The 24,810-nt window shown below is 40.9% G+C and overlaps 1 protein-coding gene across 5 annotated transcripts in view; it reads left to right on the top strand.

Annotated features, from left to right (window-relative positions):
* LOC101827194 (protein NDRG3) overlaps positions 1-24,810 on the top strand; it is a 59,551-nt gene that overhangs the window by 26,109 nt on the left and 8,632 nt on the right. For 4 of the 5 annotated variants that reach the window (XM_040733133.1, XM_040733130.1, XM_040733129.1 and 1 more), the window contains 10 exons: positions 9,094-9,199; positions 11,126-11,246; positions 12,927-12,989; positions 14,610-14,670; positions 15,374-15,460; positions 18,766-18,822; positions 20,533-20,636; positions 21,468-21,533; positions 21,634-21,685; positions 23,857-23,904. In XM_040733133.1, the coding sequence (XP_040589067.1) occupies positions 9,094-9,199; positions 11,126-11,246; positions 12,927-12,989; positions 14,610-14,670; positions 15,374-15,460; positions 18,766-18,822; positions 20,533-20,636; positions 21,468-21,533; positions 21,634-21,685; positions 23,857-23,904 (765 nt within the window). Of the gene's footprint in view, positions 1-5,944; positions 6,090-9,093; positions 9,200-11,125; positions 11,247-12,926; positions 12,990-14,609; positions 14,671-15,373; positions 15,461-18,765; positions 18,823-20,532; positions 20,637-21,467; positions 21,534-21,633; positions 21,686-23,856; positions 23,905-24,810 lie in introns of those variants that run through there. The other variant, XM_040733132.1, reaches the window with a different exon arrangement.

The raw sequence follows: 24,810 nt of genomic DNA, 5'->3' as shown, positions 1-24,810 counted from the left end.
AGATAAAATAGATGATGGGCAGTTTGGAGAAGTGACATCTTAATAGCAAAATTGTTTCCTAAACCAAAAAGCAAATTATTATTAATGCAAAATGAAATTTTTTCTTGACTTTGTGTTTGGAAATGCAAAATTTATCCTGACTTAGTATTATTCTGCATGGTACTATTCTTCATAATCTACTATTGCCAATTCGAAAACCAATAAAATGAGCCAACCATTTTCTGCTCACTTACTTTGTTTGTTAACTAGTCCAGAAAGACATCTAAGAAAAGAACACACATGGATATATAGGGAACCTTATAAGCCCACACAGCCTGACTCTCTTACTCTGGGATTTGTGCCATCGCAGCAACATGAAGTCAACTCAAAGGGTACTGGCAGGAAAGGATGGCACTTCAAACTGTACTCCTTGTTTCCAGAATTCAGCCATCCTGCATATTCATCAACAAAGAGTTATTTCCAATATGTACTTTATGTTATAGCATTAGCATCGAGAGGAAAAAATAAAACAGTTTATTCAATCCTTGTATAAAGAAATAAAAAAATAACTTTTGCATTGGCAAACCAGTTCTATCATAATTATTGATCCCCTATGATAGAATATCTTTTAGATGGATATGACCTTCAAAATGTATGTTTTAAAGAAACAAAGCAATATTATAAGATGGTTTTTCTTGTTCCTGTTTTCTGGATGAGGGCATAGAGTGAATGGGACTGAAAAACTGGCTCCTCCTGAATCCATTACTTATTTTTCCCCAGAGCTGACATGTTTTAAGGAGTCAACTTGTCCTTAAAGCTGGACTTATTTGGCAGGTTAGATGAGGCTTGCTGTGCAAGACAGGCTGGTAGCACTGTCCTTGAGTCCTAGTTCCAGCTGGTTCTTTGTGTGTACAATAGACTCAGCCTAGTGTGCATGGGAGTCATTTTTACTCAGATTCAAAAAGTCTTTAGAACTTTTGATACTTTGTGACAGTAGGGTCAGTCAAGATTGAGTTTGGTTGTTTTTAATTCAATCTGACTTTAGTTAGGGTTTGGGTTCTGGTTGAATCAGTTGGAGTTGATTGCTTTTGATATTAGTTAATGAAGGGGGACTCAGTGTAATGCACTTCAGAAATAGTATGTGTGTACTCCTATGTGAAAGTATAGCAGTACTTGCCTTCATGTGATACCAAAAATTTAGTAAATTTAAACCATCTATGTGTGTGTGTGTGTGTGTCTTGCACCCCTTTATCCCTGAACTAGGGATAGAACCTAGGGCCTTGCTCATTCTAGGCAAGTACAAGTGCTATTTTCATATAAGTATAGATTTAAGGAAATTAAGTTTAATATTGTCTTAGTTAGGGTATCTTTTGCTATGAAGAGACACCATGACCAGGGCAACTCTTTTTTTTTTTTTTTTTTGGTTTTTCGAGACAGGGTTTCTCTGTGGCTTTGGAGGCTGTCCTGGAACTCACTCTGTAGACCAGGCTGGCCTTGAACTCACAGAGATCCGCCTGCCTCTGCCTCCCAAATTCTGGGATTAAAGGCGTGCGCCACCAACGCCCGGTGACCAGGGCAACTCTTAAAGAAAAAAATATTTAATTGGGTGGCTTATATTTTCAAAGGTTTAGTCCATTATCATCATGGTGCAACATTGTGGCATGCAGGCAGACATGGTGCTGGAGAAGTAGCAGAGTGTCCTACATCTTGACTTGCAGGCAACAGGAAGTGGCCTGTCTCACTGGAAGTAGCTTGAGCATGTATGAGACCTCAAGGTCCACCTCCACATTGATACACTTCCTCTAACAAGGCCATACCTTCTCCAATAAGGCCACATCTCCTAATAGTGCCACTCCTTGTGGGGACCATTTTCTTTCAAACCACCACAAATATTAAGGCTTAAAATTAGTCTAGCAGGTGCCAGTAAAATGGCCCAGTATGTAAAGCCACTTGCGACATAAGCCTGATGACCTGAGTTCAATCCCTTGAACTTACATAAGGTACAGGGAAAGACCAACACCACAAAGCTGTCCTTTGACCTTCAAATGTGTTCTGGAGTGTGTATATACACATGTATACAAGACATATACAGTAGTACTCTGGCAGCAGACCAGTGAGATTGTTCAGTGGATAAAGGACTTACTGTCTGATAACCGGAGTTCAATCTCTAAAACCCATTTTTTTAAAAAAGCCATAAGCAGCCAGAAAGATGGCTTAGCAGATAAAGATGCTTACTGCCAAGGCTGAGAGCCTGAGTTCAATTCCCAGAATCCACAGGATAGTAGGAAAGGCCAAACTCCCACAACTTGTCTTTTAACTTGCATGTGTATGCCATGGCATGCCTGTTCCCACCCCATAAATGTATAAATATAAATATGCAAATAATAAAAATTTAGAAAGAAAACCCAGATGCAGTGGTATGTGTCTAACCCCATCACTCCTACATGAGACAGGAGGCAGAGACAGGAGACTCTCCTAGAAGCTCACAGTCTAGCTAGCCTAGAGTATACAATATGGCAAAAACATCAAGAAAAACCTTGCCTCAGCAATCTGAGAGAATTGACTCCTTAATGTTGTTCTTTAATCTCCACAAGTACTTTGTGCAATGCTTGCATCAATAGTAATAACTACTACTATTATTGTTGTAATTATTTAAAATTAAGTTGGAACTGCAACTATAATGCAATGGTAGAGCTCTTGCCTGGCATGTGTGAGACCCTAGCTAGGTTCAATCCTCAGCCCTGAAAATCAACAACAAAAAACTATATTCCTGCTTTTCTTTTTATTGTGAAGTCCTGTACTATTGTGGTATGTTTTGCCTGTCTTTGGAACCCTCATATGACATACTTTCTTTTAAAATGTATCTGAATTATAAGAAAACTTAAACCTTATTTTCACCAAAGTAGAAAGAAATACAGTGGTTTGATTTTTTTGTTCCTTCTGGTGCTGTCAAAAGTAATTCATCTTGTATATAAAAAATAGCCTACCAGAAAGTCCTGATACTTCAAGTGAAGCTTTAATATCTTCTGGCATTGTCAAATATAACTTTAGTTGAGATCTGATAGAAATAGAATGATGGCAAGTGTTTGTTAAGATCACATGTTTGTCACTAATTTTGGATATATGGAGTCTCTGTTAAAAAGAAAAACTGACTAGGGATATAGCTTAGTGATAGATTGCTTGCCTAGCATGTATAAGACCCTCGGTTCAATCCTCAGTCTGCAGCACACATGAACAAAAAGACCCAAGGCACAGGAACTGTGATTTGAGAAGTCAAAGTTGCTCCAGCTTGCCTGAGTCTTCTGTCTTAATTTGTTGTCTATGACTGTTATAAAGGCCATGACCATGAGCAACTTGGAGAGGAAAAAAGGTTTATTTCATCTTACATCTCCATCATCAGGAGAAGCCATGGTAGAAAGTCAAGATAGGAACCTGGAGGCAGGAACTGAAGCAGAGGCCATGGAGGAGCACAGCTTAATGGCTTGGCCTCCACAACCTGTTTTCTTTTACAACCCATGACCACTTACCCAGAGGAGGCACAAGCTGTAGTGGCAGAGCCCTTCCACATCAATCCTAATCCAGAAAATGCCAGCCGGGCATTGGTGGAGCACTCCTTTAATCCTAGCACTCAGGAGGCAGAGGCAGGCGGATCTCTGTGAGTTCAAGGCCAGCCTAGTCTGTAGAGTGAGTTCCAGTACAGCCTCCAAAACAATACAGAGAAACTCTCGAAAAACCAAAAAAGGAGAAAAAAAAAAAAAAAAGAAAGAGAGCAGAACAAGTGTCAGACCAGCATAGTCATTAAATGCAGAGATAGTCCTGTGATATTGGTGGTTTTCACTAGAACAGCTGTGTCATAAGGTAAACTGAGCCATAACCAGGATTTTCTTTGATTCTTAGTTTTGCCTGACAAAAATCTTTAAAGAATCTGTGATGAAAACCTCAGGAAATCACCTCAGGATCATTAACCAAGTTCACAACTTGTATCTAAACGGCAATTTTTCTCCTCTGTTTTCTTTACTGATCAACTGTAGCTCATACAGATCTTTTGTAACAGGGAAAATTAATGAAATGTGTATTATTTTTCTTGATTCTTGCCACAAGTGGTGTCATTGCTATCTGTGTCCTCTGAGGCAAACAGAAATTATAATGTGGAACAGTGAAGGAAGGGATGATTCAAGATGATGTGGTTAGAACTGATGAGAAGGAAGAGAAAGCACTTACCATGTAATGACAGTGACAAGCCCCCTCACTGTCCCTAGTCTACTTGATGCTTCTTGATTCTTCTCTCCTGTGTGACTACTTAGACATTTGGGGTGAGAGCTTAAACCACATGCTGTGGCTTCTCTTTATGTTGCTGTAAGGAAAATAACACTTTTTTTTCATAATAATCAGTATCGACTTAAGGAAATTTAGCCAGCTAGTTGTTTGTGATGCATACATTTAATCCCAGCACTCAGTACATATTAGTGGATAGTAAGAAGCTCTTGTCTGGCAGGATATATCATTTCCATAGAAGAAGCAGATAATGAATGGTATAGTATAGTCTAGCCTTGACCAAGGATTGAATAATTTCATGTTGCCTGTATAATTGTAGTTGCTCTGTAGAGGACCCGTTTGAGGACCAGATATTATTACTACAGTGCAGATGAGTATATGTGACCACTTCTTCAAAGGTGTTCAAACGGCTTTAAAACTTCTACAGATGAGGTCACTTGGCCAATGTCTTGTTAACAAGTAAGAATTAAGTTGGTGGCAAGTCAGGGGTGAGGTAGGGGGAGCTTACAGCAAAAGCTAAAGTCAAAAACAAACAAAAGTCACAAATCACCACCTGCCTATATGCTCTGTAAGTAGAGTTTATTCCTCCAACAGGTTATATGGCATCACTTGTATGATAGCTAGCAACATTTTCAAGCCTTACAGCCAAAGCAACAGTGCTAAGAAGAGATAAAGTTTAGGACAGGATTCTCATTGACAGAGAAATGGTCACATATGGGTGTCATGCATACTCTTGAAACACAATGTGGTTAGAGAGAGTTTTGTGTGGGGTTGATTATTTGTCCTTTCTCATTGTCAGCTGAGGTTATGGAAAGATGATATTGGAGCTAGTTCTGAAGGAGGATGAGACTTTTTAAGTTGACATATTGCAAAAGAGATTTTCAGATGAGAAACGTGACTTGTGGGAAGGCTGGAAGTTGTAGGTGGCTGCAAAGCAAAATCTAGATGCCTGATGTGTGAGCTAGAGTGAAAGACGTGATAGGCAAGAGAGAGAAAGTTAAGGCCAGAGTCGGGAAATGTGTCATAGAACTTTAAACAGGGAGATGCGATAGGACAGAGGCTAAGTAAATTGGCAAGTATTTTGCAGTGAGGTTACACAAGTGAACCTTACCCTCTATATAGGTGAATGGGGCATTATATCCAAAAGCCCTATGTGTTGGGGCTTGGAGTGTAGCTGAGAGAAAGTACAATTGCCTAGAAAGGACCTAGGTTCCATACACATCATACCTGTGTTTTGGAAACAAAATTTTATGCGAACACACATGTTTAGTAGGGAAGAAGTAGTGACAGGCATGCAGTAATCATAATTTAACAGAAATAAAGGACAAATAGAACTGCCACAGCACATTTAGCTAAAGAGAAAAGATCTGAGAAAGAGACCAGAGTTGGTGGTTATTCAATACTGGTACCACCCTAGCTCAAATTGTTAACAGGCTCTTTGATTAAGATGAATCTTTGGTCAATAGGGCAAGGCAGTCAGGATAGATAGAGATGTCAGTGACCTTTATGAGCTTGGGTTGTTTCATAAGCCTGGGGTGTAGCATGTTCATAAAGTATACAACCTCAGAGACAGAGACAGACTCCAGAGCCTGTGAGAAGCCACCTTGAGCTCCGCCTTTTGGTCACTGGCTGCTATTGTGGGTGGCATTCTAGAACAGTGATGTGGAAGTCACTTGAGAAAGAGCCAATGAGACAGATGAAGGTTGACTCCAGCAGGAAGACAGTAGCAGCTTACACCCTGAAGTGGCCTGACCATTGAATCAGCCCCACAGCCAGAGTTTCTGCACCCCCTCCCCTAATTTACAATGGAGAGATTTACACAAATCTCCATGGAGGTTAGTGCCTTTTTTGCTCTCAGACCATTTACATTCACATTCTTCCAAAAGGAAGAGGAACTCCGAGACAACGACAACACAAAGCAACAGATCAAAACAGGGCAACAAATAAGAGTGAAGACTCTTGGCCCTTCAATTCTTTGGTTATTATGTGATTTGAAGGCATATTATGGTTAGGAACTAAGCTTTCCCTTGAAAGGTTGAGCTTTTGTTAAGGGTCCAATTTTGACTGAATTTCATGCACATTGTGAGTGATGACAAAATGTTATCTTGTCCCACTCCCTTTCCCACTTTAAAGTGTTCTTTTGTTTTTAAACTCCATCATTTACACCTTCATTTTTTAACATGTCCATTCCCTCATCTACTACTGCTGACTACTGGCTAGGAATTGGGAGACTCCTGTAATAAGGTCACATTGTAATTGAGTGTTTTCTGGGGTCTCATTCAGTGACTTATATGAGGCCCAAGTGGACTGTTTCAGCAAGATTTTATTAAATCTTGGGTGAGACAGAAGGAAGATTTACTACTTGATGATCATAGTGACAAATTTGGGGGATCTTTCTTGAACTGTGATGCCTAACAAATAAGAGGACTTATTCTTCTCTCCCTCTATTCTTTATCCCTCCTGTATTTTTTTCTCAATAAACAGAACATGGAGATGAGACACTGGTTTCCTTGAGTTCCTTTTCAGAATCCATTTCCTTTCTCAAGGAAACAGAGCCCTAAGACTGGCATACATTGCCTCTCTTCAATATTGTACTTGTTAAATATCATAAACACGCACAATTTGTGGTGTGCTGTGGAATGTCTGTATGAATGATTGATTGTACACATAGTCTTCTCTATCCTGCTCTTACTGGGCAGTATATTTCTAGGAATTTCTTAGTGTTAATGCTTATACTGCTAATTTAGTCATTTTCATTTCATTACATATATAAATCATAATTGTTTTATTAATTTCCCTATTAATGTATAAGGGGACTGGTTATTTTAATAAACATGATTGATGATTTTCTATATATAGCCATGTTTGAGAATTTCTTTAGCTATACCTGAAAGGAGGATTGTAACCAGGGACATAAAGTGAGATACCTTTTTTTAAAAAAGATCCACATAGGTACACACACACACACACACACACACACACACACACACACACACACGTACCTCTGAGGTACAGATGTTGTAGGTAGACCCTGCTCAATGCAACTAGAAATTACCAAACTCCTCTCCAGAGCAGCTGTTCCAAATTACATGTCTGCCAAGAGTATGCATTAACTCTTACTTTTCTACATTCTTGTTTATGTCAAATAGCATTTCATGGCATGCATTTTGTACTTTTCCTGCTTTTTTAATTTTCTAGGACAGGGCTGTGTTTGTCATAAACTGTTATTATGGGTTGGTTGGGTTTTGGTTTCATTGGTTGATACTCTGTCTAAGGCAGAAACACCTCTCTGGTTTGCTCTGTTAGCCTCAGAGCTCAGATCAGAATATAGCATATAATAAGAGTTCACTAAGTAGATATTTCATAAATTAACTTGATGTGTGTATGCACACATGCGTTTGTGTAGACTCGAGCAAGTATGTGAATGCAAGCACATACATGTGTAAATCCCTTCAGTAAAACTGGCATGTCTATAAATAAATGCCCATGCAGTAACAGGGATTTATATCTTTATAGTCTTTCTATCCAAACCCTATGCTTCATATCATAACCAGTTAACAATACCCAAGTCTAATCTTCATTTCTTCCTTCCTTTATATAAGCCATGCAGTAAGATTTTTATAGGCAAAATCAGTAACCAGGAGTGTCAAATAGTGAAGCCTTCATACCATGAATCAGTAAAGGTTCCTCTCTGTTCTGGCCTGGAGCCTAGTATTTGAGATATACTGATATCCTACTAGGCATAAATTGTCTTTTCCACATGAGAGAAACCAAAGTTATAATGAGGTTCACTATTAAATAGAAAATTATACTGGAAGCCCATTGCATTTGTTGAGATTCCCATTGGCACAATTAATTCTTTCTTATCCATTTGAAACTTTCTGAGACAGATGGCGACTTCAGCAGAAATTCATGAGACTAAGTGCTATAATTTTTTTTTTAGAAATGTAAAAGTTGGAGAGGACTAGAATAAACCTCAATATTCTGCCCCTCTCTTGCCCTCCATCATTCTCTATGCTACAGGCATTCCCAGCTCTACCAATTGCAAACCTTTCTGGCTTGACTTAGTTCCCCGAGCTGAGCTCTACTTTGACTGCTTCTCAACGTAGTTTTGCTTTGGTTCATGTCTAGTGGAATATATCTGACAAACTGCCCAACACACCTTAAACCAGGAGCAGTCCAGGATGTCTTAAGAGCACACACAGCGAGGAACAGAAGTTCGAGTAGTAGCAGGCCACCCAGAAGCTACCAAGGTTACTCCTGTTTCAGTCTCTCAGTCCCAAACACAAATTCCTAAGGAAAGATGCTGACACAACATGACCAGATACCTTCCTATCTCTAGGAAGTCATGGCACAAAGATTTCATTCTACAAATTTATTCTATGAACATGACAGGCAAGAGTCACTCCTGTGACAAATAACATAAGATACATCCAAGAAAGGAGAGGAATTTTAGGCCAACATACTTTTTGGTATCTACCAGGATTATCTGCAATTAGACATGTTTTCAAGATCTTTGAAACCTCTGCTTTTTACCCAGGAACAGTTTCACATACTCTGTTTCCTTAACAGTTTTTTCCCTAAATATTTCCTGGTTCTTTATCCAACTTATTGATCTCCTCCCATACCAAATTACAAATTTGTCAACAAATTCTTGATTTTTTTTGTACTTCCAAAACTGAGCTTTGAGGACAAGAAGGGATCTTTTTCTCTGTATTTATTTATTATCTCTTTGATTAGTAGAATTAGAAAGTTCAAATAGTGTGTGTATCACTATCTATTTCTGGTGGGCCTTTGGTCCATTTTGCCTTTCTGAGATTTTGCCATGTCTTATTGCAGGAACATGACATTGAAACACCCCATGGTGTAGTCCACGTCACCGTAAGAGGCTTACCAAAAGGAAACAGACCAGTTATCCTGACATATCATGACATTGGGCTCAACCGTATGTATTTGATTTACACCTTCACTTTTATCATCATGTATAATCTTTATATATTAAGGAAACAATAGTATTTATTTATTTGTTTGTTTGCTTATCAGCTATCTGTCTATCTGTCTATTGGTTTTTCAAGGCAAGGTTTCTCTGTATAACAGCCCTGGCTGTCCTGTAACTCTCTTTGTAGAACAGGTTGGCCTTGAACTCACAAAGATCACCTGTCTCGTGCTGGCATTAAATAAAAGCTAAAGGCATGCATCACCACTGCCCAGCCTTCTTCCTTTAATTTTTAGTTTTTGGGTAGTATTACATTTTTTAAAATTATTTTATGTGTATGAGTGTTTTTACTGAATGTGCACCACAAGTGTGCTTGGTGTCTGTGGAACTGCAGTTACAGATGGTTGTAAGCTACCACATGAGTACGAGGAACCAAACCTAGTCCTCAGTAAGAGCAACAAGTGCTCTTAACCACTGAGCCAGCTCTCCAGCCCCAAACAGTGTTACTTAGTAGAGCAGAGTTAGTTCCCCTCCACACACACACCTTTTTTTTTTTTTTCTCGAGACAGGATTTCTCTGTGTAGCTCTGAGGCTTGTCCTAGAACTCGCTCTGTAGACCAGGCTGGCCTCAAACTCACAGAGATCTGCCTGCCTCTGCCTCCTGAGTGCTGGGATTAAAGGTGTGGGCCACCATGTCTGGCAGAGCAAGTCTTTCTTATACTCCATCTTTAATGTCATGTGCAAGGTTAGTATCCTTAGGTAATATACATGGCATGTGCTTGGGGGATTTTAGACTAAATTCTCCCTTCTGTTATGTCCACTTCAGAAAGATCCGCCCAAGTAATTTCCTACTCTTTGTTTTTGTTGTGGTAGTGGAGAGTGAATGCAGGGCCCCGCTCATGCCAAGTCAGTTCCCTGCCATTGCCTCCGCCATGGTGTTCTGTTTATGTTTGAGGGTAGCAAAGCTAGTGTCTTAATGTTGCTGTGAGAAACTCACTGAATTACTAACTTTTCTTTCTACAGCCTATTACTAGCTTCTTTAAGTGGGTGCTCCATCATGGTACAGTTTGAGTATCCTATTATCCAAACTCAAACACAACAATATTACAAAATCTGAAACTATTTTAGTGCTAGTGTGATGTGATAAGTAGAAATTTCCAAGTCTGACTTCATGTAATAAGTCAGTCAACACAGAGGTGCACTAAAATATTACATACAATATAATATTTAAATTTGACTTCCAATCAGAAGATTAATCCTTATTTATATGCAGATATTTCAAAATACAAAATCCTTGGCACTACTGTTAAAAAGCATTACAAAAGAGAAACACTGAACATGTGGAATGAGATTAGGTTCAAACCAGGGATAGTGTAATGCCAGTACTTGGAATGCCCTCTCAAGTTAAGGTTCTAGCTACAGGTGCACAGACTCTGCAAGCCTGTGTCCTTCCTGCTGCTCTGGCTTCCAGAGTGTTGATCCTTATCATGAGGAGTGATGAAGGTCCTACACTAAGAGGGTAAAAATGAAGCACATAGCAGTTCTGACAAGAGACAAAGCCCCGCATGGTGAGCAGCTGCTCACATGTCCTCTAGCCAGGCTTAGGGGGAGATCAGTGTGTCCTTGTCAGACAGAGGAACAAGGAGCATGGAAGACAGCATTGTGGGTAGAAGATTATTTTGTGCACCACCAGGAAACGCAGCAACATCCACAAGGTGGTTCCTACTCTGAACCCACTGTGTAGAGTTGAGAACCAGTTGCCCTCCAGGCCCTGAGGCGCCTCCGATGGAGTCTTCCTTCAGCAGACTGAGTGACAGGCTTTGTGCAGACACCTCACTTAAGTGGACGCTGCTGAGAAGGGAGTGGAGGAGCAGTGGCACAGCATTGCTGGGCAGAGGAAAACAGGGGAGAGCCACAGGTGTTCTTATCTCATAGATAAATCCTGTTTCAACACGTTCTTCAACTTCGAGGACATGCAGGAGATCACTCAGCACTTTGCGGTCTGTCACGTGGACGCCCCAGGCCAGCAAGAAGGGGCACCCTCCTTCCCAACAGGGTAAGGCCACAGGGACGATCTCTGGGAGGCAAGCAGGCAGAGAAACAAATGGGTGGGTGGACAGTAGGGGCCCTGTGGTGTGTTTCCCTCCCCTGATGGTATCACACTTAGGTGCTGCTTGCCTGTCTTTCTGCCCTTGGTCTCAGAAGCCTGTGTGTAAGTGCGTGGAGGGCCGGTGTGTGTTTTCACATACCCAGGAATGCCTCTTCGTGACCAGCACCTATGCACCTATAGTCACAAGGCAGAATGTGTCTGGAACACCACTTCTCACAGACTCTGGTCTGTCCCCTGACTCCTTTGTTTTACATTTGTCACTTGTGTGTCTCTTCCTCAAGTGCCAAACACATAGACTGAACCCAGACTCCTTTGAACTTGCTCTGGGAGTGCCTTCCCATTTGAGTTCCCACCGAGATGGCTTTTGGACACCTGGGAACCATTTATTCTGAAGCCATCTTGACAGGCAAGGGCACCATCTGGCTGGCCTTGCATTCAACATCATCCTAGACTTGCTCTGCACACCAGCGTCACAGACTCCCAAGTGTCCCCTGGACAGGGTGCCAATCAGAGGCTCTGAGGGACAAAGGAGACCTTCCCGTCTTGTCCTGCATTTCCCAGGGACTTCTAGAGAATAAACATTCCAAAGATAAGGGAGAGTCTACACCTGCATAGAACCCAGGCTCTTCCAGAAACTGTTTAAATGCTTTTGTTTTTAGCTCACTTGATCCACACACCCCTATAGGGTCTGTGTCAGTGTACAAATGAGTAGCTGAGCTAGGATTTCAACCCAAGAAGTCTTGTTACAGAATCTTAGTTGACTCTCTCCAAGCTGTTGTGTCTCTGAAATACAGGTTGTCGTTCACCCAGGTGATATCCATCAATATTTTTCCTGATTTGAGCGTAAATAGTTTTGAGAATACTCTATCTCTTATAGTGTCTACCAGATGCAGTCTGAGCTCCCTGTTGGTAATAGAGCAAATCGTCTCCCCTTATATATGAGGCCATTTACTATATACACATACACACACTTCCTCTAGTTTAATGTAATATATATAATGTATATAATCTTGAAATATCCTGTCCCTCTTTGACTCTATCATCTCTGTGATGTTCTCTTTACTTTTTCTCTGGGTGAGCTCCTGGGCTTGTCTGGCCATTTTAGAATCAGTTCATATTATAGTTAAGCAGTTCATAAAAGAAACATTATCCTACACCTAAGTGAATAAATGATAAATATTCTGAGAAGCCCAAGTGTTATAATGGTGCATTGACCCAGGAAAGTGAGGTATCCTGCTGCCGTTAACTGCCTAAATATGATTGGCAGACTGTGAGCTGCTTCCTGAGTTGACTCTTGATGCTGGACATTCCTGAGCTGAAGTGAATGTTGGAAACAGCACATAGTGGGCCATCCAACCAGTTCTCTTCCTCTAGCTTCCTCTGATATAAGGAGTGTGGCCCATTAATTGTCTTCTTCACATGGCAGTCATGGAGGGTTATGGAGCAAGGCCACAGTCATGTCTAGGCACCACATCACATCCTTTGAGCCTTTGAAAAAAAAAAACAAAAACAAAAACAAAACAGTCTTACAGAGTGTTCCTGTAAGACTCCTGGACTGGTCAAGGTCTCCCAGTGACTGGGCACTGTGGGGGCTTTCTAGTCAGAAGGTGTCCTTCTGGGTTTCAGGTATCAGTACCCCACCATGGATGAGCTAGCTGAAATGCTGCCTACTGTTCTTACACACTTAAGGTGAGTAGATTCTATAGTCTTCCACTTTCTTCCCCCTCACTGCTACAAATGATACCCAGACTTTCACTCCCAATAAGATCTGAGCCCAGCCCTGTCCACCTTATGTTTTGTTTTGACTGTACTTTATATTCTCTGAATATAGTGGTTCACAAACAGAAGAGTCAGTGTGTACATTGCACTTAGTTGGGAGATGGGTGTATTGAGAAACAATCACAACAAATGCCTTAGACAAAGTAGGGCTCTATCTCAGTGATAGAGTACATATTTAGCAAGTATTGTGCTCTGAGATTGATTTTTTGTTTTTTTGACACAGGGTTTCTCTGTATTGTTTTGGAGGCTGTCCTGGAACTCGCTCCGTAGACCAGGCTGGCCTAGAACTCACAGAGATCCTCCTGTGTCTGCCTCCTGAGTGCTGGGATTAAAGGCGTGCACCACCAATGCCCGGCTTCTGAGATTGATTCTTAGCAGCAAGCAATATTAGCACAAAGAAGTCTGATATTATGATAGATAAAAGAGCAGGCCTGTTTTATTTTTTTATTATTATTTATTTTTAAGTTTAAATTTAGATTAGAGACAAGGTTGCTTCACAAGTCTGTTCCAGGTCCATCTCCCATTCCTTCCCCTCCTCCCGTGCCCTCCCCAGAGCAGGCCTGTTTTAAATGAAACTAGCTAGTGAATGTCTCTCTGAGTAGGTGCCTTACAGTCTAGGACAGAGAGCCAATGCAAAAGAAAGACTAGTTATAACATCAAGTGGGAGAAAGGCATGTTGTGAGATGGGGAATACATACTATATTCCATAGGTCTGAAAGGTCAGATAAAAATTGAGAATGTCCTTATTGGTATAAAGGAAAGACATCAAGGGATTTTAATCCTGGACTGATACCGAAGTTAGAATTTTAAAGTAAAACTATTTAGTGTAAAATAAAGCATTATTCCTGTTCTAGTCACTTATAGAGGAGTAAAAGCAAAATGCATGGAAACAAGTTAAACAACCACAGTAGTTTAGGAAAAAGATAGATAGCTTGGTACTTGAGTCTGTTAAGGTTTGGAATAAAAACCATTGTAAGGGCTAAAGAGAGGGATTATCAGAAGAGATGCCTGCTCCTGCAGAGACCTTGAGTTTGTTCAGCAACCATGTTGGGCGACTAACAACTGCGTGTAGCTCCTGCTCTGGGAGATTCTTTGCCCTCTTTTGGACTCCACAGGCACCTTGCATTCACCCTGTACTTGCCCATACACAGACACAGGTGTAGACACATAAATAAAATCATCTTTAAAAATAAAAGAAAGTTTAAAATTGAAAAAAAAAGTGAAGTGGGTAGTAACTAATGGAAATAGTTCTGGGTATTTTGACAAGATTCTGATGAATTTTGAGGTCTGTCTGCCTCTGCCTCCCAAGTTCTGAGATTAAAGGTGTGTATCACCACGACCATGGCATGTTTCACTTAGCTATAAAAGTAAATTTGAAAGTAGGTAGTGTTACCCTTAGGAAAGATACCAAAGGTTGAGAAGTAAAAGAAGCTTGTCTTAGCACCTGTGTGAGACCCTGAATATACACTCAGTTTGTATTCTTTCCAGAAGTAGTTGACTCTGTCCATTGTTGATGTGTCCTATTCACAGTCTGAAGAGCATCATTGGTATTGGCGTTGGAGCAGGAGCCTACATCCTCAGCCGGTTTGCAGTAAGTACAGGAAGGAGTAGTCTCCACTCCCTGAGGCAGTGTGTGGGTCCCAGCTGGGTGCCTGCTTGTGTTGGTTTTGTAAGTTCCAGCTGCTCCAGCCACATGTGTGTGCAAAGACTTGCTCTGAGTGTAGAGGACCTGAAAATCCGCAAACGAGGACAGAACATTGCAAAGAGACACAGATGCAACTTCTGGGGGGATTGTTACAGCCATGAAAAATGAGCTGACACTATAACGTGTCAAAACAGTGGTCTGCTGTTGTGAAATTCCTCTTGGATCACAGGAAAGTGGTTTTTGGGGGTGACATTGCCTATTCAGATGGCTTCAGGAAAAAAAAAATCAAGAGCCCATGTTGTAGCCCAGCAACCCACATAAGCCCCCATGCCAAGTGTCTTAGCACACTTGTCCATAAGGAAGTCCCCTGTGAGTTGAACAACTGCAGCATGGTCTCCTCTGCTGTAGCAACAAAAACCTTGTCTTCCCTAAGCAGACATGCAAGGGGAGACGGCTCGATAGCATTCTGAGAGACTGGTTTCCAGGTGCTGGGTCAGATTTCAAGAGGTTTTGTCTGAAGTGCTCCAGAGCCCCTCTCTGCAGTCTTCCTTCCAGACAGGAGGCAGTGAGGCACAGCACAAACCCATGTCCACGCCCACTGCTTTAAGAGTGGGAGTGGGAGTCTCACTGCTGTCTCTGTCTCTCTCAGCTCAATCATCCAGAACTGGTAGAAGGTCTTGTGCTCATTAACATTGACCCGTGTGCTAAAGGCTGGATTGACTGGGCAGCTTCCAAAGTAAGTACTAGGTGATGGTGACCATTTGTCCATTTTCTGGTCCCTTAGAAAATTACCTTGTTATGAAGTTTAAAAGCAAATGAGATGTTTTGTTTTTTGAATGTTGTGAACTGAATGTGCTATGCAAGCATTCTTAACATCAAGCTACACCCGCAGCCCCTCACAAATATTTTAAGTATATAACTTATGAATGTTTACGTAGGTAATCACTAATCAGCCAGTACATGATATATTTTCAGATTTTCTACCTTTTCATGACAGATACTCTTTGCTAGGTATTACCTTATTATGACTTCTATTACCAACAGAGTGCTGTCATCTGTTCTGAAGCTTCATGTAATTGGTATTATAGATTATAGTCTGTGTGTCTCATTTCTTATCATTGCAACAACAAGGAGTTTCCTGCCATCATGTTTCTTTCTTCCTTGTGGCATAGGGAATGAGTCCAAACCATTTCACATGCTAGGCAAGCACTGTAATGTTATGCTACACCCCAAATCTTACTGTATTTTTTTTAAAGTTATAGGCTATAATTTGAATTTCCCTAAACGGCAGTGACATCTCTTCCTAATTTTGGAATATTCTTATAAAGTTCCTTTCATCAAAGTCCTTTGCCCCTCTTGTAGGGTTCTCTATTCAACATAAAAATATTTTGCATGTATGGGCCTGGAGAGATGGTGCAGGTGTTAAGAGCACTGGCTGCTCTTCCAAAGGACCTAAGTTCAATTCCCAGCACCCACATGGCAGGTCACAACTGTCTGCAACTCCAATTCTGAGGATCTGGCATCCTCACACAGACAAAACACCAATGCACATAAAAATAAATAAATCTTTAAAAAATATTTGCATGTAAGTCTCTTTCTGGATTCTTGTATCCCAAATGTCTTCTATTAATCTGGCTTGCATTTTTACTGTTTCAAAAAATAAAATGAATGAATGAATCATATCATTAGTAAACACATAGATAGCTGTTTCCTATTGTTTCCAGAGTCATATGTGTTTTATTGTTCACCATATGAAAAACAAGGAATTTGATCTCTAAAATATGTGTCATCCAATGGAAAACAAAATTAGTATGCCAATGACCTAATGAATATAAAAATCCCCACACTAAACTAGATTAAAAGAGAGACCGTAGAAAAAGCATCATATTCTGTTAGTAATAGGTCCCCTATGCTAAAACATGACTTTCTGTTTTCAGGTTGCAATGGAAGCAGTCCATTTTCTTATTGAAGGCAAATGTTATTTCTATGTTTTAATATAAATGTATGGGTGCTGAAGATAAAGCAGTGATGTTTTCCTAAGAGAAAAGGAACTTAAGCTTTCATTTTTTTATCAGGAAGCCGACTAATGTAATAATCTCATTTTTAAATACTTGCTCTTAAATACTTTCTGTATGTTTTCATAATTTGCCACCAAAAGAAGTGTTCTCCAGAGTATACATCCTCATTCATCACATGTATCCAGGATTTATTGATACTCAAACCCATGATCTCCGACAACTCAGTATCTGATAACTTTAAAGGATAGTGATGTAGATTTAACTGGAGGGTTAATAACGATTTTTAAAGAAATTAACATGTATCTAAAGCTTACTGTATAGCAACCATTGTTGTGTTTTGGTGTGTGTGTGTGTGATTTTGCTTTTTTAAAGACAGGTTTCTCTTTTTAGCCATAGCTGTCCTGGCTGCCCTTGAACTCTCAGGGATTCTCTTGCCTTTGCCTCCCAAATTCTGGGATTAAAGGTGTGTGCCACCATTGTCTGATTTTTTTTTTTAATGTTTAAACTGCTTTTCTCACGTCAGCCAAGTCAAGTGATCAATTATTTAGGGTCACGTAGTGAGAAACTCAGCAAACTAGGATACTTGTGAAAACATAATTTGTAAGACAAAAAGATAGACAAAGTCTAAGTACCAATAAAGAGGGTAACAAAAATTTGATACTATAGAATATAATAGGATATTATCAAAAATTTCTCTTACTTAGGCCTGATGTGAGATGGGGATAGAGTTTGAGGCCAGACTGAGCTATATTGTGAGACTTTGTTTCTAAAACAAACAAACAAACAAAACAAGTATTTTGGCTATTTGCGATTTGATAAAGAAAATTACAAAATTCTCACATCAAAAAACCTATCTGGGCCAGGCATGGTGGCACACGCCTTTAATCCCAGCTCTCTGGAGGCACAGGCAGGCAGATTGATAGATGTGAGTTTCAGGCTAGCCTGGTATATTTTTCAAATTCCAGGTAAATGAGACCCTGCATATATTTCCTACCTATCAGCAGACCAGATTCTAGACAGTTTGTCTGTCCCTCCCCACATTCATTTACAATTTGAGAAGTATTGCCTTCCCTAGCTTTGGATGGAGAGTACCAGCAATGCTGGTGACAACTGCTGTGGAATTCTCTCTCAGTCTGACTGGTCTGAAATGTGCTCACCCGTCTAGCATACCACCCCCACACTTACATGTGTGACAACCTAGTGACATTCATAGAACACTTTGGGTCTCTGAGCGTTATGAATAGTGCAACACATGAAGTGAGTAACTAATCCTCCTCCTCTTTCATCTATAGCCCATGGCTCACTGACAGCCCACAGGTGATTTCAGGCCATCTTTCTTTCTTAATCTTTGACCCATGTCCACGTCTCTCCCTCACCTTCAACTCAGTACTTTACCTCCTAACCAAGTCCTCAGTAGGAATTCCATCCCAAACCAGGAAGAAAGCTGAAAGGGGAATTGGCAAGATCATTTGAGCAGGAGATGTGTCTGAAAATAGACTGTCTCCAGATTTACACAGATTGCTGTGTTTATTAGATATGAGATGCATCATTTTGAAATGGGAAGGATTGGGAGAAAAATGTTCAAAATGTGAGGACATTCTGTAAATATAGCTATTCCTCCCACTGCCTGAAATAAAGGTAGCTAAAACTGGAAGGAATTTTTTCTTGGTCTCTTGCATGTCTTGGGCAGGGTTGTAAATCGGCCTCTACCTGCCATCAACCCAGTGTAGATGCAGAAATGGGGACAGGAAGGAAGCAGCAGACTGCCAGAGTGTCAGGTCTCACGGTTTCAAAGGAATGGCCAGTCTTCCTTCCAGCCCTATTTCAAAGCAAGCTCTGCTCAGACCATGCAAAGAAAGAACTCTTAGTGTTTCCTTATATTTTTGCCCTTTCCACATTTCTTTAAATGATACTGATCTGTGTGTTTGATTTGTTTTTGAAAGATAATATGTGTAAAGTACACCTTCCTTTAGTGGACAGCCTGTGAAATGCTCACTCTCCTAACACAGTTTTTATCTTCTAGCTCTCAGGCTTGACGACCAACATTGTGGACATAATTTTGGCTCATCACTTTGGGCAGGTAAGCACCTGTGCAAGCTGAAGAGCTGAGTTTACTGTCTTTGTTGTGCTTTAGGAAAGAAAGAGGTACCTTGCAGTCTGCTGCATCCTGACAGATAATATGTCCCATGCAGTCAGAAGAGCATATGGCCTGCAAAGCCAGGCCTGTGGGAGAGGCTTCTTTTAGCCTCAGGAATCTTGGCACTTGGAGAGTGACAGAATACAGCATCTCCCCCACCTGTCCCCTGTGAGCAGAGTGCCATCTGTGAATGTTTGACAACACCAGTGCCTCACCAGACATCTTTAGAGCCATCAGGTTCAGGGAAGGTTTCGCAGAAATGCAAACTTCAGAAGAAGAAGGAAAAGGCAGAGAATGCTGAAATGTCATTGTGAGAGGAGCCTAGAGATGATCTTATTCAGCCCCCATGGACTGATGGACACTGAAATCCACAGCGGGGTGCCGGTTGTCCTGTGGATAGTTGTTGGTGGGGATTTGCCTCCAGTCCTGTTTTCAAAGGGAAAAGTGAGTGAAGTGATGATGGAGAAACTGAGCTGTGAGTGGCTGGAGTGTGGAGGGAACAGTTCCAGGGGGTGGATAAAAGCTGGTTAGTCTGCATACTTAATGTTCTAAATACACCTAAAGGAAAATGGAAGGTTTGGAAAGATCACACTGTTACCCCCTACTGATTATGTATGTGCTGAGTAGTTTTTTGTTTTTGTTTTTTTTTTGTTTGTTTGTTTTTATCTTGTGTATGTGGTGTAAGCCTGAGTCCTCTGGAAGAACAGCCAATGCTCTTAACCACTGAGCCATCTCTCCAGCACCTTTGGCTTCTTTATTTTAAGATAAGAAAACCAAAGGACAAAAACAGTGCCTCCATTGTCCATATAGAATATGACGGAGCTGACATTTGAATCAAGGTCCAGCTCCAAAGTAATAGTCTTTCTTTCATTATTTTCTTTTATTTCATTACATTTTATCAGTGTAACAAATTTATTTTTATTTTAGAGGAAAGAGCTCATACAGGCTTATTACAGAGAATCTGCACCCCATCTCATCTCCAGTTTCTTACAGGCAGTCAGTCTTAAACCTTGTGATTTCTCACTCTCTTATATCTCTTACCTATGGTCTTATACTCGACTCTCTTCCTTCAGCTTTCCAAGTGCTGGCATTTTAATCTCATTCTTTTGTTGGTGGGTGGCCTCCATCCATATTGTTTCCTTGATAAAGGAGACACATTCATATATATTATGATCACACACTGTAAGTGCATGTCTCAGACCCTTGTCCTATAAATTCTCATGTAGCCACCATATGTATTATTGTATAGAACACTTCCGTCAACCAAAAAGTTCTCTTGTGTTCTTCCTACTCACTAATCCCCCTAAACAAACTACTCATTATTCCATTACCTCTCGCTTTTGCCTGCTTTTGAACTTCAAATAAGTAAAATCACAGTGTATACTGTCTGGGCCTGACATTTTTTGCTCTATGTAACTGTCTTTAGTAAATGCCATGCCTTATATACCAGTTGGTACCCTCATTTGATACAGAATATTATGAGGCAGATGAAAAAGATACTAGCCATTCAATGTTTCCATACATTAGTGACTCCTAAGCTCAGCTCCAAATCCCCTCATGAGCAGAAAGGCTATTGCCACTGAAAATACAAACCAAATAAGATGGACTTGTTCTGCAGCCCAGTTTACTGGTGTTTTCTTTTGCTTGTTCTAGGAGGAGTTGCAGGCCAATTTGGACCTCATTCAAACCTACAGACTGCACATTGCCCAAGACATCAACCAAGAAAACCTCCAGCTCTTCTTGGGTTCCTATAATGGGTAGAGTTGTTTCTCATTCCTTTAGCTAACTGAGTTTTCAAAGCAGTTGTAGTTTTTAGGTTGTCTTGAGGAAAAAAAAGATACCTAAGTTACATATATTCAAGAAAAGCAAATAATGGTAGGGACCAGAGGGAAGCACATGTGAAAGACAATGAAGAGAGCACTAGGGCTTGGTTTTGATTGTTTGCTGATGCCTCATCATAAAGCAGGCAGAATAACATGTGAGTGTAAGTCAGCTCCCTTTCCCTTGAGTATTTCAAACTTTACTTTCCTATCTCTGCCAGTCTGAGGGTAGGCTAAGGAGAGAGCACTGATTCTTACACTAGTTTTTCCAGAGAGGGAACACGGTGGGAAAGGCTAAATTTGTCAGCTGCAACTTTGCAGAGTTACACAGCTAGTAAGGTGCAATGCTAAGTTTTGAATTTGGTCTGGAGAACTTTCCTACTTTTAATTGAAATAAAAAGGATAAAAGTTCTATGCAAAGCTATTATAAGTAAAAACCCTCTTCCCATATAAGTGTGCCATTCCCTCCTCCTAAGGGACTCATTCCTACAGCCCACTTGGAAAATTCAAGTTAGACTTGAAATTGCAGTAGTGCTCCTGTTTGAGTTTTAAAGTTCTCCCTCCTTTTTAGCATTCCATAAAATCCCTGTTCCTGCTCAGTCACTTGCAGGGTACCATGGAAACATCTGCTCAGGAGAACAGCTCAGGGCCTGTCCATCCTCAGGTGTGAACTGTTCCTAGTCTGTCATGCTCTGGACTATGTCCAGGAAACACATGAAGGCCCATGATTTTCCCACAAACAATTCTGATTCTGCTTTGTTTGTCTAGACGCAGAGACCTGGAGATTGAAAGACCTATACTGGGCCAAAATGACAACAGGTTGAAAACATTAAAGTAAGTGAATTGCTGCGTGTCTGCCTGTCATGACGAATCCCTTGTCCACAGTGTGTGTGCTTACTTGCTGACTGACTCCTCTTCTTCCGTGTGCTCGTAGGTGTTCTACTTTACTGGTGGTAGGAGACAATTCACCTGCTGTGGAGGCTGTGGTAAGTATGTCCTGATGTGAGGAGGCTGGGACTGAAGTGTAGTCACGTGTGTGTCAGGCACACAGCTGACACAGTGTCACGGAAACGTGACCACACTAGGTCATGCTGTATCTAATTGCACCGGCTGGGTTTTACTTTTACAAATTTTGAAAACCAATTCCTCAGCAGTCACCAGGTCTCCTCGGATTGATCAGTGTGGTCCTTGATGGCTCTGTGTGCTACTGTCTACTCTGTGGCAGTTATTGTGAGATTTTTGGCACTCAGCCTTCCACTTCAGGGAAGTTAACCACCACAAATTCAGCAAGCGAGAAGGCTGCCGAGAGCCTCCAACCCTTCCCCTTGTGTTGACTTAAATAGCACATTCACTTACTTTCTAAAGGTATAGTTTAGCCAATAAAGAAGGCCTTTTCATCTTATTTCCACACTCCTGTTTTTTGGGAGGTAGGGCCTTATCGGAAACACACAGCAGACACTCCTCTAATCACAGTTAGACCTGATGCTCAGGCCAGAGCCCTTATGCTTCTGGTGGTAGGGGCCTGAGAGACAGCCCTGGGACACCAAGGAGACACTGCACAAGTGCTAGTTCAAGACTGACACCTGGTTTTGCTCACTAATTCAGCATCATTTCAGCATCCCATTTGTTCAAGGCTGAGGAGTAACTCTATTTGGGGATTTGGAAAATGCATAGACATATCAGAGACCGGTGATTGAGGCTGGGAATGTAGCTCAAGACAGCACTAATGTGCAAGGCCCTGGGTTCAGGCTTCAGTCCCGCAAGAAAACACACACACAGCCCTGGTGATTATGGTTAGTTAAACATGGAGACACTGTACATTGTATGAATTACAAAGTAGTAGATAAAGGAAAGCATACTTTATTATGCTAAAATCAAACATGGAAGTTGATTTATTAGAAAATATTTATAGCTTATCTACTATATTGTGAACACTGTGACTTGCCATTAGATACCCATTTTAAAATTCTATCTGCAGAATCATTGCATATTCTATAGAAAAGTGGTACATTTATCACAACCTGCATTGTCATTCACATAGAGCAAATGAAACATCTGACTTGATCTTGGCTTTTGATCATCTCCTGATTTTTAGAGGAGTTTTGTATACCTGCCCATCAGCAAACCCAAGATCCAGAGTTCACCTGGATTGCTGATTCTTGCCTAGGTAACTAGAACCACTCATGATGGGCCCACTGCCTCTTTAATATGGCACATGTGCCACTGCTATCCTAAACCGCTCAGACCATGTCACCTCAGAAACCACAGTGAGCTCCAGTCTGCCCTGAATTTGCCTCTCTGTGCATCTTCACTTTATATTCGCCACTATGGTGACACATGTGTCCTGCACGATCCTCTTTTCTCTACCTCTGGAAGTTTCTAGACACCCACCTTTTCTTCTTGTCTGTCTCTGAAAATCCTATTTGGCCCTCTGTGTCTTCATTCCACACAGCTGTGAAGTTTTTGAAGTTATTTCATTTTCATTTGTGGTATATCTAGTCACCCCCACTGGATTTCAAGCTCTTATCACAGGTTTTATGTGTGTATTCTTAGAAAACATAAGAGAAAGCTGGTTGATCAAGTAAGCCATAAATTATTGTCCTTCTAGAGCTTGGTGATAGGCATATGTGCTCAGAGATTATCTTCTCACAGTACTTTTTTAGGTCCCTGCCTTCATGGATAGAAGGATACAAGATCCTAAACATGGAGATGTACTAGGCTGTCTTCCCTAATTTTGCTGACCATTGCAAGGGAACAGTCACAGAAGAATTCAGCTTCATTCTGGGGAGCCAGAAACCTTGAGGCAGAAGAGTCAGTGGTTGGGGAGTGGCAGCCTGAGCAGCCTGAGCAGGCCAGGTGATAGGCCACTTGTGTTGGGACAGCATGGAGGAGACCCCAGCAGGACAGGGCCACAGTCTGTTCGCCTCTCAGAAAAGGAACATACCTTGGCCACATGTCATGGCCAGCAGGAAGAACTGTTAGATTTAACATATTGTTTATTAAAGACAAAAGCATCAGAAAAGAAAATGGCAAAAATTTTAAATGAACTCTAAATTATCAGACAAAGTGTGTACCACACACGACACCTAATCTCTTAGGCTTATAAGATAACTGGCATGGTAATTCTAGCAATTTATAAAATTGTTTTCTTTTTCAGGTTGAATGTAATTCTCGCCTCGACCCTATAAATACAACTTTGCTAAAGGTAACATGTCTTCTTTCACAGTCAACCATATGTGTAAAATTAGTCATGCTTCATCTGTTTCCACACAGAAGGAATGATTCTCTTCTCCCTGTGCTCGCTCGCGCTCGCTCTCTGTCTCTCTCTCTGTCTCTAAGAATAAGTAAGATATATTAACTACATTATGTATTTGTTGGTGGTAGATAACTCATGCAAAAACACACAAGGACAAGTTATAGACATCAGTTCTTTCCTACCACCATGTGGGCCTCAAGAATGGGACTCAAGTTGTCAGGCCTGGCTGCACTGGCTGCTAGCACTTTTATCTTCTGATCCGTCTCACCAGCCCAAGAATATATTTTCTAAATGCTTATGTCTTGCCTACTAAAAAAAAAAAAGTAGTAAAATACTAGTGTCTTTTTGTCCTATATGTTTTTAGATCATAGGATCAGAAAAGTTGGAGATCTGAGCATGGTGGTGCCTTTAATCCCAGCACTCGGAGAGATACAAGTGCATCTCTTGCTGGGCTACAAAGAGATACCCTGTCTGGAAAAAAAAATAGGGCAGAAAGCTGGGATGGTGGCCTATGCCTATAATTCCAACTCATTGGAGGCTGAGGCAGGAGGATTGCTATAAGTTTGAAGTCAGCCTGAGCTGTATGAGTTCCAGGCTATCCTGAACTACAAAACAAACAAGCAAATAAAGATTGGAATATTTATAACCCTGTTTCTGTTTTTCCCCCATTTATGTCATAAACACTTTCCCATTGCACTGAATATCCTGAGTCCTGTTGGGTTTTTAAGCAAACTTCTAAGATTGTCTTAATGATAGGGGGTACATTTTTTTTCTCTTAGGCTTCCTTGCACTTGTTAAAAGTGTCTAGATTATCAAGATTCACCCTCAATGGGTGGTGGCAGTGTACTTTTAATC

The sequence above is a fragment of the Mesocricetus auratus genome, unplaced genomic scaffold (genome assembly GCF_017639785.1).
Source record: "Mesocricetus auratus isolate SY011 unplaced genomic scaffold, BCM_Maur_2.0 Super-Scaffold_100028, whole genome shotgun sequence".
Lineage (NCBI taxonomy): Eukaryota > Metazoa > Chordata > Mammalia > Rodentia > Cricetidae > Mesocricetus > Mesocricetus auratus.
This window is presented reverse-complemented; position numbering and strand designations above follow the sequence as displayed.